The sequence below is a fragment of the Cervus canadensis genome, chromosome 3 (assembly GCF_019320065.1).
Source record: "Cervus canadensis isolate Bull #8, Minnesota chromosome 3, ASM1932006v1, whole genome shotgun sequence".
Taxonomy (NCBI): domain Eukaryota; kingdom Metazoa; phylum Chordata; class Mammalia; order Artiodactyla; family Cervidae; genus Cervus; species Cervus canadensis.
In genome coordinates this window covers 41,206,117-41,226,041 of record NC_057388.1, presented here as the reverse complement: position 1 = coordinate 41,226,041, position 19,925 = coordinate 41,206,117, and the positions used below count along the sequence as shown (strand labels likewise).

The window sequence follows — 19,925 nt, the reverse complement described above, 5'->3', positions numbered from 1 at the left end:
TAAAACAGCTAGTTTTAGCTGCCACTTCTCCTTGGGAATTTCTGTATTTCTTCATCTACCTCCAAAGTCTCAGGGTCAACAAATATAGTTGATACATGAAACAATATATTGGGTGTTTACCAAAAAAAATACAAATAGTTCAGGCTATTCCTCACAGACTGTGCACTGTGTTCACCTAGTAATAAGAACTTCACTCTTCTCTGGTAGGCCATTAAGCCTATTGCCAGCAAAGGAATTTAAACTGGAGTCTGGTGTGTTGTCTACCCTGTGTGCTATCTACCTTGGCCCCTGTAACAGCATGCAATAAAGAGATCAGGTGTGTATAGTCAGAGCTCTGCAGCTACGCAGTATCTCATGAATATAACACAGATGGGAAGTAATAAAAGGACTGGTTATAAAGTCTTTTTTTTTTTGATGCCCCAGAAGTCACCACCTTGCTTTGTATTAATAAAGTCAGTTAACAGGCATCTTCCTCATGGTACCATGAGTGAGAAGAAATACTGTCTCACCCCGAGTCACAGCTGAAGGATTGTTAAGAATTCCCTTCCAACTGTGCCTGGAAGGACCCTAAAGACCCTGGGCTATGTGACTTTAAGATTTACTGAGCAAAGTTAATGTTTCTTTCTTGTTTAATAGTTTTCACAGTGTACAGACAGAATAAAGGACCTGGAGAAAAAGTTTATAAACCCCGAGGGAGAGAACAGAACACGCTTACTTCCAGGGAAAGATATGACTGAGGAAGAAATGATCAAAAAAGTGGATGCGGTAAATGTCTTTTCTTAAAATAGCATGTTATCCCCTTGTTGATCACTGTCACAGATTATCTGTGGTACTGTTTCATGTTATGCAGATTAATCCCTCATGATTCCAGTCACTAATGTAGTCCTTCCATTGTAATTTAGTAAGAAAAGCTAAGCTTGACTTTAGATGTTGCCAAAAGAAGCAAAATTTGAGTGCTTTCAAGATACCCATCTCTGTCTCACAGCCCATAGGAGCAATTTTGGCATCTTAAATGAATTAGTCTTCCTGATGGAAGCATTGGGGAGGAATGACAATATGGGAGCTAGATGGAGGTCCATTTTTTTGCCATGGGGAGAAAGAACTCCATAGCGCGTGTGAGGGGAGGGGATGGAGGAGGTTGAAGAGGGTAAGTCTGGACTTTGTCCAGTTCTAAAGACCTTCTGGAGTTATGAAGGCAAGAGGTTTTCACTGGGGGGAAGGGGGAATAGTACTCTAATTAGGGAAGATTTTGACTTGCATGACTTTTTTTCTCCCTTTGAAATTCTTTTTAACTGTAGCTGGAACTACAGCTGGCCAAGAAGGAGGAGAAGCTGCTGGAGAAGGATTTCATCTATGAACAGGTCTCCCGGCTCACAGACAGGCTCTACAGCAAGACGCAGGCCTGCAAGCAGGACACACTACTCTTAGCCAAGAAGGTCTGCCCAAGTTTCTGCCCTCTCTCTTCTGCCCTTCCTCCTCTATCACCCTCATTTTCCATAGATGGCTTCACTTACTGAGAAAAGCCCTGGAGAGGTGAGGCTTTATGACTAGAGAAATACAAAGAATTAAAATTTATACTGTAAAGATGACTCTTAGAGAATCGCCCAAGGTAAGTTTCAGTCTTGTTTCCCTGAATGAATTCTCATTATAATGGGAAATTCTAAGCCTTTCAATGACAGTACACAAATTTCACTTAACAGAGTATGTACTCAAAAATAACCATCATTATCTTCACATTTCATGTGCCATGTTGAATCCTTTCTACTTCCTTGTGAAGGGAGGGCCTCACACATCCAGTAGTTTGCATGGGAATTGCCGAAATCCAGAAGCAGCCAGATCCCAGCAGCGTGTTCTTTAGTCTCTTAAGTCGTGTCTGACTCTTTGCAACCCCATGGATTGCAGCCTGCTAAGCGCCTCTGTCCGTGGGATTTCCCAGGCAAGAAGACTGGAGTAGGTTGCCATTTCCTTCTCCAGGGGAATTTTCCTGACCCAGGGATTGAACCCACGTCTCCTACATTGGCAGGCAGATTCTTTACCACTGAGCCACCAGGGAAGCCCCCCAGAATGGAAGGGAACCATTAAAGAGAACAGCAGTCACAGAGCACCACGGGGCAGAGCTGCCACCAGGCCCCACTAGGGAGGAAAGGCCAGTAACGCTGAGCTTCCTAATTCCCTAAGCTTAATATACCAGGGCTTCTGATCCAAAGCTGAGGGGTCAGGCAGAGACTGGAAGCTATACCGAGAGGCGGGAGGCTTTGCACTGCCTTTGCAGCAGGACTTCACACTGTCTGGAGTCAGAGGGTCTGCTGCCTGCCTGGCCTCCCCAGCCCCTTGGAGAATCCTTCTGTGACAGCTCAGGGTTTTATTCAGTCAGCAACAGTTGCTCGAGCTGCTGTGTGCAAAAGGGGAAAGACCCAATGTCCACACATTGCTAAAGGGAGGAAACCGTTAAGAAGATACCACAGATAACAGCGACACCATGCCCCCCACTGCGGGCTCCTGAGGGCAGTGGTTCTTTCTTATTCTTAGTTTTCCGGATGCCTCACATCCTCTAGAAACACATTTATTGAATAAGTTGACAGTTTTGTTTAAGAAACAGTTCTGGCACACTATATTATTATAAATCTGAAGCCTTCTTGGCCACTTTTATTTGGTTTTTCCTCTTCTGTTCTAATCACTTCCACTAATGGACTGCAGCACTTGTGCAAATCTCAGCTTTGCCTCATAAAATAAGAAACCTTTAAGAAACTTTTTTAAGCTCATAAACTTAGCCTGAATTAGCATATCTGGAGTTTCTTTAAATGTTGCCCTCTTTTCTTTTGGAAAATGAATTTCCCTTTCTGTGGGGGAAGTTGGTTTTGCTTAGGGTTGGCTTGTCAAAGCTGATGGCAGTCTCTCCAGTGGTCAACTAGAAAGCCAGAGTAACACAAATTGGAGCTGTCGAGACCATACACGTGGCCAGGAAGGTTCCAGCAGTCCTGTCCTCATGATTTATCTCCCCTTTCCTTTCCCCACCTTCCATGCTCTCTACCTGGCTTTCATCCTCCTCCATTTAAAATAACCTCTTCATAGTAGGCAGAGTTGGAAGATAAGACATTCAGATCCCAGATCTGTGATTTACCAACACTAGCAAGTGATCTTGAGAAATATACATAATCTTAAAACTCAGTTTACTGATCTTCTAGGGAAGAAAGTGTTTTGAGGTCGGGTGTAGTTTTTGGAAGCTCATATTTGTGTCTCAAATTACCTTGGTTCAGAGGACTGAGCAATTAAAATAGACTAAGAATGTATTCATTCCTTCATTCAACAAACATTCAGTTTTAATTTTGCCTCCTATATTCTAAGCACTGGGAACATTATGAGTAAAACAAATAGTCCTTGTCCCCATGAAGTCCCATCATTCCTGTGGGATGACAGGCTATAACCAAATACATTTATACTATGATGTCAGTAGTGAAAGGATATGAAGAAATACTAAGGCAAAATAATACAACAGTGAGCGTTGGCGGGTGGGAGGAGTCATCTCTTACTGCCCCACCAGGGCTACAGCCACATTGAAAGGCCATGCAGTGGGCCAGAAAGCTTATAGGAACCACCAATTCCAACTTTTACTTCTTTTCTGTCCTTTAAAATCAAATTTTCCACTTAGTCTTATCTTTTAATTCTTTGATTCTTTAATTCAATGATAAATAGCTTATAGGAAAAGGTAAGCACATGCGCATTAACACACACAACTAGGAATATTGCATTTCAAATTAGTGTCCAGATAGCCCAGTTCAGCTCATGCTTGCTTATGACCTCATAATGATGCATCCTTGGAACTATGATCAATAAAACATACATGTTGAAGGGTAATAGCTTCTATTAAAAATCATCACAGATGCTGATTATCTTTTTTAAGTCAGTGTATTAGTAACTAATACAGTTCCATTCTATCAGATTCTCCCCCCTGGATAAGTAGCAAACTAGTAAGAAGGCAAAATCAGGTCAAAACTTAGACATCAAGAATATCCTTTCCCTTGTTCTTACCACCTCTTAAATATGAAGACACTAAACTATTCCCCTCAATTCTACCCACCTGGAAATCCATTGACTAGATGAACAGATCTCTTTCTTTTCCCTCCTCCTTGTCCTTATTTCACAGCCAGAGTGTTGGGCTGAATCTCTGAGCTGTCCTCCAGTGATTAATCTCTGTGAATTCCCATTTAACGTCTCCCTTCTTCAGGCAAAAATGCCACCCACTATCCCAGCCAACCAGTATCCTGTCTTCATGGAGTGTATACACAGGCTAAGCCTTGGACTTTTTAATCCTAGATGAATGGCTACCAGAAAAAGATCAAAGATGCTACTGAAAAAATGATGGCTCTTGTTGCTGAGCTGTCCATGAAACAAGCTATGGCCATTGAACTCCAAAAGGAAGTCAAGGAGAAGGAACAGTTCATCTTCACTTGCAATTCCAGGATGGAAAAGGGTCTGCCCCTCAATAAAGACATTGAGAGAGAATGGTTGAAAGTACTTCGAGATGAAGAAATGTATGCTTTGGCCATCGCTGAAAAGTCTCAGGTAAGCTATGGCTTCTGTATTTTCTACATTGCATTTGTAAAGGGTGCCAGGAAGGGCTGTTTCAGGGGTTGTCAATCCTCCCAAAATACATGAAATTTTTCTACTCCACCATACACAGAGTCCTAACAACTCATTAGAGAGAAGCTTTGCTTTTTTAAGCTATTATGTAGGTAGTCAAAGTACAACAGTGTAAACATCAGAATATTCCCTGGAGAGCATTTGGCAAGCACCACGTCCCATGCCAGGCCTCCCACTGGCATGGCAACGACCATGCTGGCGTTGGTTTTATCTTAGATCTCTAGTCTCTGTCTCTGCAGCCCTGCTCAGACCATACCTTACTCTTCGATGTCCATCTGCTGTGGCCACCACAGCATATTGTGAGGCCTCAAGCATATGCTCATCACAAGTTTCTGCAGACTCTGCATTTGGTGCAGAAGCGATGACTCCAGCGCCACCCTTCTCCCACCAATGACCTAACTCTATCACTGACTCCACAGGAGCTCTGTGTCCAGCTCTTCTTCCTACTCCCACGACCCTTCAATAATCTGAGAGTGGAATTAGGCATCTCTTTCAAAAGAGACCTACAACTTACTCTTGACTATGGGGCGGACATCCCCAGAAGATCACTGTTCACTCTCTAAGCCGAGAAAAAAGTGTATTCCAAACACATACTGAGAATTCCCGAAAATAGGGTCTGACTTATCATTCTTACACTCACTGCCTAGGATTGTATTTTTGAAGGCATTCAGATTTTTACCTGTGGTGTCCCAGCTGTCATTTACCTGTCTCCATTTTTTCCCCCAAGTTCTTTTTAATGCTATAAGAGATTCCTGTTTTCCAGAAATACAGGCAGAATCTTGAGGCTCAAAGCAAGCTGCTGACCTCTTCTCTCCTCTGATTCTATTTTACTCCTATCTCTTCCTTTGTACCGTTTGCTCACCAGTGACCTACCAAAGGAAATAGATTATCCTGCCTTTGTCACAGAGATGGAAATAACTAGTGCTTACGACTAAGCACCTTCACTTTCACTTTTCACTTTCATGCATTGGAGAAGGAAATGGCAACCCACTCCAGTGTTCTTGCCTGGAGAATCCCAGGGCCGGCAGAGCCTGGTGGGCTGCCGCCTATGGGGTCGCACAGAGTCCGACACGACTGAAGTGACTTAGCAGCAGCAGCAGCAACATAAGATACTGAGTTTGGAATGTGGTGACTTTAGGCTCTATCAACCAGTTTGTGATCAACCCTAAACCCCAGGAACAGCGTGATGCTTGAGCCACATGGGTCACTCTAGTGAGAGGAAAGGTATGTGGGGACGTGTGTGGGTTTGGTGACTCTACCCCCACACCCTTTTGTCCCTTGAAATGTTGGCCAGCATAGCCAAAGGGTGCTCAGATCCAGCTGTGTCTGATGGGCCCTGGGGATGAAGTGACTTAACCACTGTTTTCAAAAACTGAAAAGGATAAATCATTCTTTGCAGGAGTTCTTGGAAGCTGAAACTCGCCAGCTGCCCAATGGTGTTTACACAACTGCGGAGCAGCGTCCAAATGCCTACATCCCAGAGGCAGAGGCCACTCTTCCTCTGCCAAAGCCGTATGGCGCTCTGGCTCCTTTCAAACCCAGTGAACCTGGGGCCAACATGAGACACATAAGGAAACCTGTTACAAAGCCGATTGAAATCTGAACATGTGAACCAACCCAGGCTTCTGAAGGAGATACTTCAACCAGGCTTCTTCATATCCACAGCTGGAAAATGTCAGCAAATAGCCCTAAATTACAAACAAATACAGTATCCACAATTACCCAACAGACAACAACATATACTTCCTTCCTTTCACACTCATTGATTTTTCACTCCATCTCTTGATTACATTTCAGAAATATATAGTAGTCTGAGTGCTATAAAAATGCAATAAAAATAAATACCTTTTCAACAAAGTACAGAAATTGGCAGTGGTCTTTATTACAGAAAGAAAAGGAGGTCCTGCTCAATATACTTACTTTAAAGAGAAAGAAAAAATGGTTTAAAAGAAGAACATCCCAAGTATCACAGGGGCATAACTCACTTTGTTAAGTAAATAGCTGTATTGGAAGTTGATGTTGGTAAATCTAAACTGAGTGAAAAGCAGTAAAGGACCTTGTCTTTTTTAAAGCGACATTATAAATGATTCTGTTTACAAATAAAGAATCCTTTTGTGCAAAAACAATCATGCCCTATTTTACCTTTCTTATAAACTAGATTTTCCACAATATTATAGGCAAATATACTTGTTATTACTTTCTTTTGATGCCAGATCTTTCAAAATTTCAATGAAAATATTTAAACTCTGCATGTGAAAGAGTTGAAAATGAGGCCAGTTTCACTTATTTCATTACTCTATATTGTATTGCATCCAAATATACTTTCATGATTCTGTTTACTTTCTCATATAAAAGTACACAAGTAGATTTGAAGCCTGTGGTTTTTCCACTCATTAATATGCTCAAACTATTGTAATTTCAAATTGATATCAGTTACGGATTTAATTTCTCTACTCTGGGAGTGAGAAGTATCACATTTGTTTGTTTTGCTAAATCAAACAAAATCTGTGCCAAGCCCCCACCTGATAGACTGGATCTATAGACTGAATCTCCTCCTCAATCTAGGAGTCCTGAATCCGCCTGACTGCTTTGTGAAATCATTAAAAAGCAATTCCTTAGGAGTGCCTATAAGTGATGCTGAATAAGCTGTGGTTAATGCCAGAAAATACTGCATACTTAACACACAGCTGCTGTGCTACAGGATCAGTAATTAGGGATTCAAAAACAAACACATAGGAGGTATAACAATATCGAAAGGAAACTTAATTTTTAAAAATCAGAAAGGTTTGAATGCTTAAATATTACAATAATGCTATAGGTCTAGAGAGTGAGATACCACTCTGCATTGGAATGGCCAAGGATCAATCACTCAGATGCAACTTTTTATCTGGCCCTTAAGCATAAATAAGATTTTAATAACTGGAGGGGAATTCCAGGTGGGGGAAATAACCTGAGCAAGACTTGGAAGTAAGAAGACAAAAGCCGTGCTCCAGGCCCAGTGAGCCAGCGTGGTGTGAAGGGAACACTAGTACCAATGAAGTGTATGAGGCCAGGATATGGGAGATCTTGAACGTCAAGGAGTTTGGAATTTATCCTGTAATAAATGCCAAGTGCTTGAAGGATTATGAGGAAAGTGGCGACAGGATCAAACTAGTGTTTATCTCAAATGTGCGTCAGATGAATTAGACTTCAGAAAGCAACAGAAACAACCCCGGTAAGAAAAGGAAAGCGTAGGGAATGAAAAATAGTGACCTTATCAGGAGGAAAAATCAGCACCGCCTTGCTGATATGGCTCCAAGATTTTGAGCCTCAGTGACCATGAAATATTTAACCAAAACGGGAAATTCTGTAAGAAAGGATAATTTTTAGAATACAATGATGATTTTAGAAAAGCTGAATTGTTACACCAGCTAGTGATGTTTGTAATCATTAAAATTTTACAAGTTCATGTGCTCGCTTTGGCAGCACATATACTAAAATTTTACAAGTTCACTGAGGGAAAGTGTAAAGAGACCAAAGTAAAGGGTCATGGGCTTTTTTACAGGAAGCAACTATATTATGGTCAGAATGTCACTGTAGAAGAGAAAGGGATAAAAAAGAAAACTCATTAGGCTTCATGGGGTTGGGGGCACATGTTCATGGACTCATGATTCTTGATAGGAATGAAAAGGCAAAGTTCAAAGAACAAAGGAGTCAGGCTAAAACTTTCAGTGTTTTTTTTTAAATGATAAGGTATTGCTAAATCAAAGTTTTATAAATATAAAGAAACACTTTACAATATTAAATACAGTTTCATCTGAACCTTCACAAAGACAAATCCTAATCTACGTATATACAAATTTTTATATTCTACAAATTATTCTGTACTAAAATTAATAGATCTTACTTTGTTTAAATTTAGTTTTTTTAAAAAGTATCCTCTTTCCAATAGAGCTTTTCTGCAACTTTTAATTTTTCTGCTTGTCACATACTCATTTCAATGACACATCTAATTTTTGGTTTTCTAAGCACTGTTCCTACATTTTTTAAGCATATTTTATTTCAGAGTATAACAGTAGCTAACTTTTGGCCTATGAGAGTACTAGGAGGATCAATCACTTGGAAGAATTTACACTATTGCATACCTCCTTGGGCAGGCTGTCATTTCTCTACACTTGACTGTTCATTTGCTGTTCAAAATGGGATGAAACACAGTGGTTTAGTTCTAGCTGAACAAAGTATCAAACTGACCTTCAGATGGCTCAACAAGGTACTCTGACTTTGGTTGCCAATTTAAAATATTGCTAAAGAATTCCTAATGAGAATGGAGCTAATAAGCAAGATTAAAATATTGGAAGCAGATATAACTGTATTTTCTCTTTACAATCCTAAAAGCATTGCAGTGTGTTTCAGAGCTGCTTCCTCTACAAACTTTGCATCCACATTGTCATGTCCTTCAAAAGCATATAGAGCTGAAAGGAAAAAGAGAGAAAAGAGTTACTATGAGGTCACAGAACATTTATAATATTGTGCCTACAACTCACTGAAATCATAGTTATTTTATATCCTAGTAAAACATATTATTCTGAGAATGTGTTGTTAAAATTTATTAATCTTCAGCACCAAGAAAGGCCATTCACACCAACCAAATGGGTTATAACTCTTAATTTTTTTAAAACCTGAAAGGTGGTTATTCCCTTGGTAATTGAGGTAGTAAACTGTATATTGCTAATTAAAACCAAATGCAATAAGATCCTACTTACCAGTAAGGGACCTTTTGGCAAGAAAAGGGTACACAGAAGTAAACAGAGACTGATGGATGCATCAAAGGAAAACAGGCAAATTCTGAGAAACAGAGGAGTGACTTACCTGGATTGGAGGACTCGATGTCTGTCAGGATGTGAATGAAGTAGTTCAGAGGCAGAAATTCCACACTGAATGATGACTTGTCCATTACAGAACTCCAGGGCTAAAAGGGAAATGGCTGTGAAGGCAGCTGATTCTCCAAAAAAGCACAAACTTAAAGTGGTAAGAACTACAAATTACTGTCCATACTTCAGCACCAAGAAACGCCATTCATAAAATGGACAAAGCAGCTCCAAAAAAACATAAAGCAGGGCTCTGCTCCACACAGACTCACCTGTTTGTTGTAGTTCTGAAGCAGTCGCTTTACATGGTTCCGGGAAATAATATTAGAACTAACAGGATGATCCCAAAGTCGACAGATCTTCTGACCTGTAAGCTATTTTTGCAAATTAAAAAAATATGTAGAGGAGGATTTTTAGGGCAGTGAAAATACTCTGTATGATGCTACAATGAGAGCTATATCTCTTTATACATTTGTCCAAATTCACAGAATGACCAACACCAAGCATGAACCCTAATGTTATCTATGGACTTCGATGATTATGATGTGTCAGTGCAGGTTCATCCATTGTAAAAGATGGACCATTCTCATGGGGCCTGTTGATAATGGAGGAGGTCATGCATGTGTGGTGACAGGGGGCATGTAGGAAATCTCTGTACCTTCCACAATAAAAAAATTTAAGTCAGTAGTAAAAAATAAAAATATGGAAAATATAGAGAGGAGCCTATAGCTCACAGCAATAAGTAAATTTACCTTATATCTACTCATAATTTTACAAGCTGTATTCCAGCTAGTTAGTCTAAAAGATGTCATCTTTATGGTTAATGACCTTGGAGAAAGGCCATTTCCTATGAGGTATGCTTCTGAATTTTGAATAAATACTCCCTTAAATGCAACTCTGTGGAAAGCAATTTGTGCACTGATGTTGCCAAACTTTTTTTTTGAAATGGAGCTCATCTGTTACTCTTCAAAACTGAGTGTGTGCATGCCAACCCTAAGTGATATTTTGATATGAAGCTAAAGGTTGTAGCCATGTACTCTGCCAATGTCTTGCCAAAAATTTTCAATTCCCTAAGAGTATAAGGGAAAAAAAAAAACATGTTCAGAAACCAAACTAAATGTTCAGAGATATTCCCCAGAGAGATCTAGCCATGGAAAATATGCTTTGTTTTCTATTCTTGCTTTTGCTTCGGTAAGCCTGTGAAGGTGAGAGGATGTTACAAAGCAAGATGATTAGGTCCCGAAAGGCATCAGACACCCCTTGGTGAGAGGATCATGCTAGAGATGTGAGTGTTCAAGGTATGTAAACAGCACAGAGCTGGCCAAGGCTCTCAGGGCCAGGAAGTCCACAGAGTCAGAGGCTCTGAAGACCTTGCAGTGGGATTTCTTAATTTCACAGCATTTCTGACTCAGAGAGCTAATATCCTCCACAAAAACAAGGAGTGCCTGTTTAACCCTTTCGCTCATGTTTCTCATCTTTCCTCCAACCCGGGAATGTTTTCCTGCCATGGCAGGAACAGTGGGAGGAAATGCAGTTCCAGAACCTTCTGACCTCACCTGTATTTAAATTTCTTATCAGTTTAAATGCCAAAAGCATGTGTTTCCCCTCTGCCTCCCCTTGGACTCACAGATGTAAATATTACTGTGGTTTCCTAAGAGGAGAAAATGGTTAAACGTTCTAGGTGGTCTGTGCCAAGAAGCACACACACAGCCAGAGTGGCAAGTATTCGGTAGCCCCAGCGGGGGCAGCAGACAGAGGGTGGGGATGGATGGGATTTCTTGGAAAAGGCTGAAGCGTGAAACAATTCAATTGACTTCAACCCAAAGCAAGTAAATGCTCTTTTTGCAAGAAAAAATTGAAGAAGGTACATGCCAAGGCTTAGAAAATAAAGTATACTTCAGGTTTACCGGAGGAAGCCGCATAATGATGCTGAATTTTAGTTTTTCATTTTTCTCTGTATTGTCCAGATCTACGAGAAAGTTAGAAATTGGCAAACAAAATAAAACAAAACAAAAAGAAAAAAACAAAACAAAACAGAAATCTCTGTTTTAATATCTGAGCAAGCTAATACTTCAGTGCTTCACCCTGATAACACATGTCCCAACCTTGTTTTCCAAGATAAGCCTAACAACGCTATGAAAATATTAGTTTGTGTCTCTATGAATAAAAAAGGGATTTCTTATTGAAGCCACTGCTACATATCATGAAACAGGGTTCTGAAACAGGCTGTCAGTCACAAAAGCAATTTGCTAACTTAAAACAGAATGCACCTTGAGGAATGGCAAATACTTCAATATATATTAGCAAAACTCATCTATAAAATACCACAGTCAAATAATTTAATAGTCATTATACTACAGACCTTTTTTCAAGTTCAAATTCCCATAGGTACTGTATCTCTCATTTTACCTTGCATTCCAAGTCTTAATTTGAGAGGACAGAGTTAATCAGCTGAAAGCAAGCCATTTTATGAGATTTTTCTTGAGAAACAAGCCTTCAGTCTCCTATCCTCAAGTACTCTCATGTACGGAAAAGGATTGTATGTGGATTGAGAAGTCCTTGAAGGGCTAAAGGCCCAAGGATGGTTACGGGAAACAAACTATACTCAGTAGGCCCAGCTGTGGAATCATGGAGCCCACCTTCAGCTATAGACTGAAGGCAGAACATTAAACTGTGTGTGGGCCCTTCTGATTGTGGCAGGACCTGGAGTGACCACACAGTCGCACACCCACAAAGGCAGCCCTGGGGGTGCTGGGGCTTGGATGAGGCAAACTCAGAGGCCTTACCTTTCATGAGCCTTGTGACAGCTGCTTCTGTGAGAAGTAACACTCCGTGATCAATGTAATGCAACAGGTTATGCAAAGGCAGACAGCGGACGCCAAGGATCATGTGCAGAGTGTGAAAACCTGGGAAGAGAGATCCAGGATGATAAACACAGTCAGTCAGCATCTCCAGCTTCCCAGAGGAAATGAATCTGGTGATGGCAAGAAAGCACTCAGCTCCCCGCTTGATGCCTAGAGTCAAATAAATGCTTCTTGAAGACCCTTGAAGATAAGGTCCAAGGTTCCTTCTTTGTATTATCACAACTAAGTATGGTATGTAGTAAGTTTCCAATAAACATGTATTCCCTCCACCTTGTACATCTTCCTAGGCCAAAGAGAAGAAGAGTGCATAAAAATGGACTTTTTTTTTACAGTTCTTTTATATAGTTTTTTTTATATTTTTAATAGGTCTATAATTCTATGATAAAATTGCAAAATAGAAAAATTAACAGAAGAACTTCAGACTCCACATGCCCAGGCTAAAGGCTGATGGCCAGGGACCATTTTGTTCAAGGAGAAAATATTTGGACCAGAAGGGAACACTTTTTATGACTAATCTTTGGGTATTCCCTGGAGAAAGGCTTTTGGGGTCTACTTGAACTAAATCATAGAAAAGAAAAACTAAAATGATATGGTCAGATAGCAAATCTATAGGAATTCAGTAAAAAGGCACTCTCAAATCTAAGTCTCATGAGCAGGACTACCCTAGTTCTCACAAAGCTAGAGCTGTAAGTCCACTATTAACACTAACCCAGACACACAACATCCATGGGAGAAGAAGATATCAGACTGAACAGAAAACCAGAAAAGCCCTCTTGGATGTCAGGTGAGAGGTGCTTTGAAGGGTTGATGCCATTCCTGAGAGTGGATATGATGTGAGATAATGTACAGACTAGAGAAGCAGCAAAAGCCACGTGGGTCTGAGTAAACAGAGGCCAGAATCGTGCTATGCTGCTTACTAGGTACAGGTAACTAAGCTTTTCTGGTCTCTTCATCCCTCAAGGAGAATCACCAGCACCTTTCCCACAGGGCTGCTGTGAGAACTCGAGCTAGGTCTATGAAGAGCCTGGCACATGGTACAACACGGTGACTAATACCAGACACGTCCTGAGGTCTTTCATCTATGTACAGGCTCACTTGCCTCTCATATAACACCATGGGGTGGGTACTACTCAATCCTTATCTTATAAATTGGGAAACCAAGATTCACAGGAGCTAAGAAACCTTTCCAGGATCATACAGATAGGAAGTGGCAGAGCTGACATTTGAACCCAGGCTGTAGCATCTTAGTCTAGGCCTTTAACCATGTTATCTTGCTTCAATAACTGGTATTAATGGAATAATATGAACAGAGGCTCAAAGGTGAGAAAGCATGTGGCATATTCAGGAAAGAGTAAACAATCCACTTGGGTTAGAACAGATGTGTAAGAGGAATGGTGGGAGGTAAGGCTGGGGAGGTTAATTTACTCAACAAACAGGCAAAGGCAGTGATGAGAACAGGCATGACTGCTGCTCCCATCCACTTTCCAGTCTAAGGGGAAGACTGACAATAAAATAATCACAAAATAAATATACACTTTTTTAATGACCATTTCTACAAAGGAAAAGTAAAGGGTGCTCTGAATGTAGGTGTCAGGGTTTGAATGCTGAGTGTCAGCAAGGAATCTATCATTTAGGAAACTCTGGAGAAGGCAATGGCACCCCACTCCAGTACTCTTGCCTGGAAAATCCCATGGACAGAGGAGTCTGGTAGGCTGCAGTCCATGGGGTCGAGAAGAGTCAGACATGACTGAGCGACTTCACTTTCACTTTTCACTTTTATGCACTGGAGAAGGAAATGGCAACCCACTCCAGTGTTCTTGCCTGGAGAATCCCAGGGATGGGGTTGCACAGAGTCAGACACAACTGAAGTGACTTAGCAGGGGAGGCACTGGAAGCTTTTGAGCAGGATGGTTGGAGGTTCTGAATTTTACTTTCGAAATATTAACATAACAACAGGCAAAGAATGGGCTTCCCTGATGGCTCAGCAGGTAAAGAATCTGCCTGCAGTGAAGGAGACACAGAAGATGCGGGTTCGATCCGTGGGTCAGGAAGATCCCCTGGAGAAGGAAATGTCAACCCACTCCAGTATTCTTGCTTGGGAAATTCCATGGACAGAGGAGCCTGGTGGACTACAGTCCATGGGGTCACAAAGAGTCGGACAAAACTGGGAGACTAAGCACACTCTCTGCAGGCAAAGAATGGACAGGAGTGACAGTTTGCTATCAGAGGAACGAAGGCCTGCTGGGAGGCCGGTGCATGAACCTGTGCACGAGGGATCGCGGACACTGATAGTGACAGGGAGGGAAGGGACTGCAGGGGCAATGTGATGTGAACTGGCTTAGAAACTGATTAGATGTGGGTGGGGGATGACGAAGATTCACTGCCTAGCCTGAAAGGCACACATGACAAAGACATGATGGCCAAAGACCGCTGGGACTTGGATTCAGAGAGGTCGTAGAGCTTCTTTCTCCAAGCACATGAATCATGAGCAGAGGGAGACTTGAGTCCCATGTCCTGGCAACATTGAGGGTCAGATAAAGTTCAGACTCTGCCCTCAAGCAAATGTTAAGGGGATGACAATGGGATGAATCTTCCAAATGCCCTGATTCAAAAAAAAAAAAAAAAAAGATTCTACTAGCTAATTAACAACATGAGATTTTTCAAATGGATTTGGACAGTCTTCCCAAGATTAAAAAAGTTATGAGATTATTTCTGAAAAAGAGTTTATAATAGGCTACTGATCTTATAGTTCTGTGGATTCAAAATCCCTCTCTAGCCCCACATCCATGTCCTAAAGATCCCTCACTCCCTTTCATCCTCTTTCCCAAGGGCACAGTCCCAAATTCAACAGCCTGTTCTTGGCTTCCTCTCAGCATGTCAGATTTAAGCAACAGAGCAAACTGGGCAGAAGTAGGCATCAGTTCCAAAAGAGAGAGTTCTTCCACCAGCCAACGCTAATACTCATCCTCTAGGACTCTGGGCCTTCTCCAGGCAGTAAGGGGAACACAGGGCCCTTTTAAATTGTAAATGCTCCAGCTCTAAACTATGACTTCCCTTCTGTGGTCCCCATTCCCTTTTTTATCTTTAACTAATTCCAGTTACAAGTTCCTGTAGTTGGAACTCAAACAGTTCTCCTTAGTCCAGGGGGCCTGGAAAGCAAACTCATTTACATATGAATACACAAAAATAACCTGCATTTATACACACACACAATCCAGTGCCACTTCATATTAGAGAAACATTTCAGAAAAAAAGAGAAAGAGAAACTGCTCTTCCTTACTTGATCCATGGACACCAGCCATTTAAGTCTTACTCATAATAATTCTCAGTCACTATAGGTAATGTTTTTCTGTTTCCTGTCTTTATCCATCTCTGTGAAGAAATGCAACGTTCCGTAGAAAGTAGATTTTTATGATCTCCCAGATAGAATATTATCCCCAGTCAGTTTTATTTATTTATAAAAGGAGCTTAGATATCCATGGTGAACATTCCTCGACCAGGTCTATTGTATTAAAGACAAGCATTTAAGAATTTAAGCCAGAAAATCATACATAACTTTCATGAAATCCTTTCATTTTTTCTAGAGGGTACTTCACAATTCATATTCCATTTAAAACCTACCATTCTTCTCATGAACCGTCACTTTCAGATCCCTACAAAATCATAAGAAACACCTTGTGTGCCTCCACTACAAGCAGATCTTATAAAATAAGGTGTATGGATAGAGAAAGTATAATGGATTCCAGACTGTATCAGATACTTCACAAATGCCGAGAAGCTGAGATGTGCTGTGGGGATTTTCTGCACCCATAAATAGCCAATGTTTCAATATCAACTAATTCAACTGGAATATAAAATTCAAGAGGCAGCACAGAATAGTAGTTAGAAGCATAGATTTTAGAGCCAAACTCCCTGGATTTGAGCGCTGCTCTGTTCTTAATAGCTATGTGACTTTAGGCAAGTTACTTCCTTTCTGTGCCTCAATTTCACCATCTATAAAATGGGAATAATATTAAATGGAACCATATGAAAGTGCCATCTTTGTTGGTCAAAAACTGATTTTATAGAAATAATTCAATGTGGTTCAATTTAAGCTCTTATCACTTAGCATCATTATGAAAATTAAATGTGCTAATTTATGTAAAGTACTTAAAACAGTACCTGGCACAAAAATGGGTACCATATACATGTCAGTGGAAAATGAATGAGCAGAGGAGCAAATTAATGAGGGATGGATGGATAGATGTATATGAAAGAACAAATTAAATTAAATTGGCTAATATATATTACATAGTGATAGCTACCATAAAAGCCTGGTGGACTGCCGTCTATGGAGTTGCACAGAGTCAGACACGACTGAAGCAACTTAGCAGCAGCAGCTACCATAAGCTTAAAATTCATCAGAACTTAAACATATTCAGCATAAGTTAAGCAGTTTAGAGCAAACAGGAGCTTATTTGTTTCTTAAAATGAATACTGATTAATATGCATATTTTCCCTAGTAGACTTTTGTTAATTTTTGGAACTGCTCTAATTACCAGCCCAGTACCTGGCATGTAATTGCTCAACAGATGTTTGTTGATTGAATTTTAAAAAATGACCAATTAAATGAATGACTGCAGACACACGTGCCAAGAGTGCTTTGAGACCTATTTGGTCCTGTTTCAAAATCCCAAGGGAAGTTTTCAGTTTCCAAGGAACACATAAGAATCAACTCAATTTTTGAAACACAGCCAGGTCCACTTCCTTCTGAATGTTAACTTTCTTGATCAGATAAACTAGGCCTGCAGACATCAACAAAAGTTTTCCACTGGTTCAAAATATCCTAGACAGTTGCAAGAGGACCAGATCTGGCCCCCTAAAGTTGGTGACAAGCTACAGTACAGTTTAATAATCAGAGGAGAGTTTCTGGGTAACCATAGCTCCCTCGTCCATAGGGTCTTGAATACAGGTAATAGTCACTGACACTCAAGGAGAGGGAGCAGGAGGCCATAAATCCTCCCCCAGGAAAGAGGAGATGGATTACATCACTTCAGTCTGCACCCTCCTAAAAGACTTCTCCCGTTTCCCCTGCCCAGTACTTCATATTTCCAGAAAGGAATAGTAGCTGACTCCAAGCTTCCCACATCTACTGAGAAAGCATGCACCGGCAAGTTTCCATAGAAGTTAGGCTTGGCTATTCTCTTGGCCTTCTTCAATCTGCTCTTTAAAATATACAAGGTGGACTTCCCTTGTGGTCCAGTGGCTAGGACTCTGTGTACTCCCAATACAATACTCAGGGGGCCTGAGTTCTATCCCCGGTCAGGGAACTGGATCCCAAATGCTGCAACTAAAGATCGGGTGTGCTGCAACTAAAGATCGCTTGTGTTACAACTAAGACTTGGTGTAGCCAAATAAATAAATAAGTAAATATTTTTTTAAAAAATCAGAGGAGACGTGGTCAGCAGAGACCAATCTCAGACCCATCTCTTACAGTGACATGAGACCAAAAATTTCTGACTCAGGAGGTCTCATTCTTAAACTCATAATGTGCCAAAGTACAGAAGAAACAACAAATTTATTACAACAACAACAAGCCAAGACTTACCAGGAGGCAGGGGTAAAAACAACGTGTTAGTAGCTTCCAAAATCCTGGTCATAATGTGAAAGACCGCAAATTCAGCAGTACTCGCCTGTCTATTGCTGCAGGTCAAAGAACAAAGCAGCAATTCAGCCAAGCAGCTCATTTCCAAAACCCCATTTGCACATAAGCAGTGGCTCTGAGTGCCACATCCAGATGAAATTCATGCTATCCGTGAAAGGCAATACCCTATAGAAAGCTTCCCAGATATGATGACCATCGTTGAAATGCCTAGAATCTAATGAGACAGTAGGCACATAAATGACAAACTGTGTTAACTCAAATTCCCCTTGTTGGCAGAACTGAGTTTATGTGCCCCTCCCTCCTCACCAAGCATATGCCAAAGAAAGAGGACGGGTGAAGCAGCAGGGGCATAACTTTAAATGTTGAGTTCAGAACTAGGATGGATGGTGTAAGAACTGGTGAAAGTTACTTTCATCTACTAAGTTTAATCAAGGCTTTGCTAATACCAGCAGCAGAATTGTTTAGCACTTTGTACACCAGAATAAAACAGAGCAAGAAATACTTGCGTACAAGTTGAGAGCCCAGGGATGAAGATTATGTTTCCTCCAACTGGCTTCCAGTATTTGGCAAATGAGATCCAGCTAGAGGGTAAAGAGAGTCTGTTAACCTCCGTTCACACCCTTTCCCCTCAGGAGCCCCTACAGCTCTGCTCCCATAGCTCTGACGGGCACATTCAGGGTAGCTGGCATTCAGGCTATGTCTGGACATAGAACCAGCCTTTCAGAAGTCAATTCTGAAGCACTGGAATTCAAAATGGAAAGACTGAAAATGTGCAGCCACATCTAACAGAGCATCCACTGTCATCATGGGTAGTGTCCCAGCTGGGCTTCCCCACCGCTAACCGGCCCCACTGCTCACAGCACAGGCCCTCAATCACAGGCCTTTGTCCACCAGTGAAGGTCAAGTGCAACAGGGTTTTGCCTTAGGCCTGTTATGTGGCAAGGGTGACACGGTAGACAGCTGACAGAGGAAAGGCGATTTTGAACAGAATGGAGGTCCCGAGCATGGATTGTGAAGTAAAACTAGTTTCAAGTCAAGTTCTACATTTTACTAGCTTGTCAGCAATAGGACAGTGTTCAAGGAATTGTTATCAGGACCACAAATCCATGCACTGCACATGTAGGCAAAGGACAGGGAGCAAAATTAGGAAGTTTCCATATGAGCACAACAGACACTACTTATTCTCAATGATATGGATTCCCAGTTTCTCTCTGGCTGAAATCATGTAAGATAACACACAAGCAATATAATCAGGTTCTGCAGCAACTTTCCAGGGTTTACTTTTAAAGGCTGTCCAGTCACCCTCCTAGGAGGGACTGGGAGACGCAGATGTTTGCTTCTGGGCAGGGCAAGCAGCTTTGGCATCAGTCAGTGACTGCTGGGTTGGAAAGGCAGGGGCACCAGGTCTCAGTTTTCTGAGACGACATTGCTACCATTTCTGGTCCTATTGGTTCTAGGAGCTGTTAGCACAAACTAGTGTCACATGGATTTTTTTTTTAATATGATGAAATAAAGGGAAGACTGATGCTTGAAGAAAAACCCTAAAACTCTGGAAGAGGTAAAGTCAACAGAAAGAAAGATGATACATGATATGATAAATAACCGTGCATTATGAAAGGACAAAGAAGGGGGCTTCCCTGGTGGCTCAATGGTAAAGAATCTGCTGCCAGTGCCGAAGACACAGGTTCGATCGCTGGTCCAGGAGGATCCCACATGCTGCACAGCCACTAAACCCGCGGGCCCCAGCTATTGAGCCTGTGCTCTAGGCTTGGGGATAGCAACTGTTGCACTGTAACTACTGAAGCCCATGCACCCTTGAGCCTGCGTTCTGCAACAAGAAGCTACCGCAAGGAGAAGCTTATACACTGCAACAAAGGGTAGCCCCCACTTGCCGCAATTAGAGAAAAGCTTGCACATCAATGAAGACCC

The 19,925-nt window shown here is 41.3% G+C and overlaps 2 protein-coding genes across 5 annotated transcripts in view; one reads left to right on the top strand and one right to left on the bottom strand.

Annotated features, from left to right (window-relative positions):
* CCDC146 (coiled-coil domain containing 146) overlaps positions 1-6,486 on the top strand; it is a 60,471-nt gene extending 53,985 nt beyond the window's left edge. The window contains exons 15-18 of the mRNA XM_043462954.1: positions 637-765; positions 1,299-1,436; positions 4,315-4,563; positions 6,041-6,486. Of these exons, the coding sequence (XP_043318889.1) occupies positions 637-765; positions 1,299-1,436; positions 4,315-4,563; positions 6,041-6,244 (720 nt within the window). The 3' untranslated portion in view covers positions 6,245-6,486. The remainder of the gene's footprint in view (positions 1-636; positions 766-1,298; positions 1,437-4,314; positions 4,564-6,040) is intronic.
* Positions 6,487-6,499: 13 nt separating this feature from the next.
* LOC122438271 (gamma-secretase activating protein) overlaps positions 6,500-19,925 on the bottom strand; it is a 91,327-nt gene continuing 77,901 nt past the window's right edge. For all 4 annotated transcript variants that reach the window (XM_043462950.1, XM_043462952.1, XM_043462951.1 and 1 more), the window contains 7 exons: positions 18,507-18,577; positions 17,940-18,034; positions 12,275-12,394; positions 11,396-11,457; positions 9,761-9,862; positions 9,490-9,589; positions 6,500-9,092 (listed from right to left, as the gene is read on the bottom strand). In XM_043462950.1, the coding sequence (XP_043318885.1) occupies positions 9,001-9,092; positions 9,490-9,589; positions 9,761-9,862; positions 11,396-11,457; positions 12,275-12,394; positions 17,940-18,034; positions 18,507-18,577 (642 nt within the window). In that variant the 3' untranslated portion in view covers positions 6,500-9,000. The remainder of the gene's footprint in view (positions 9,093-9,489; positions 9,590-9,760; positions 9,863-11,395; positions 11,458-12,274; positions 12,395-17,939; positions 18,035-18,506; positions 18,578-19,925) is intronic.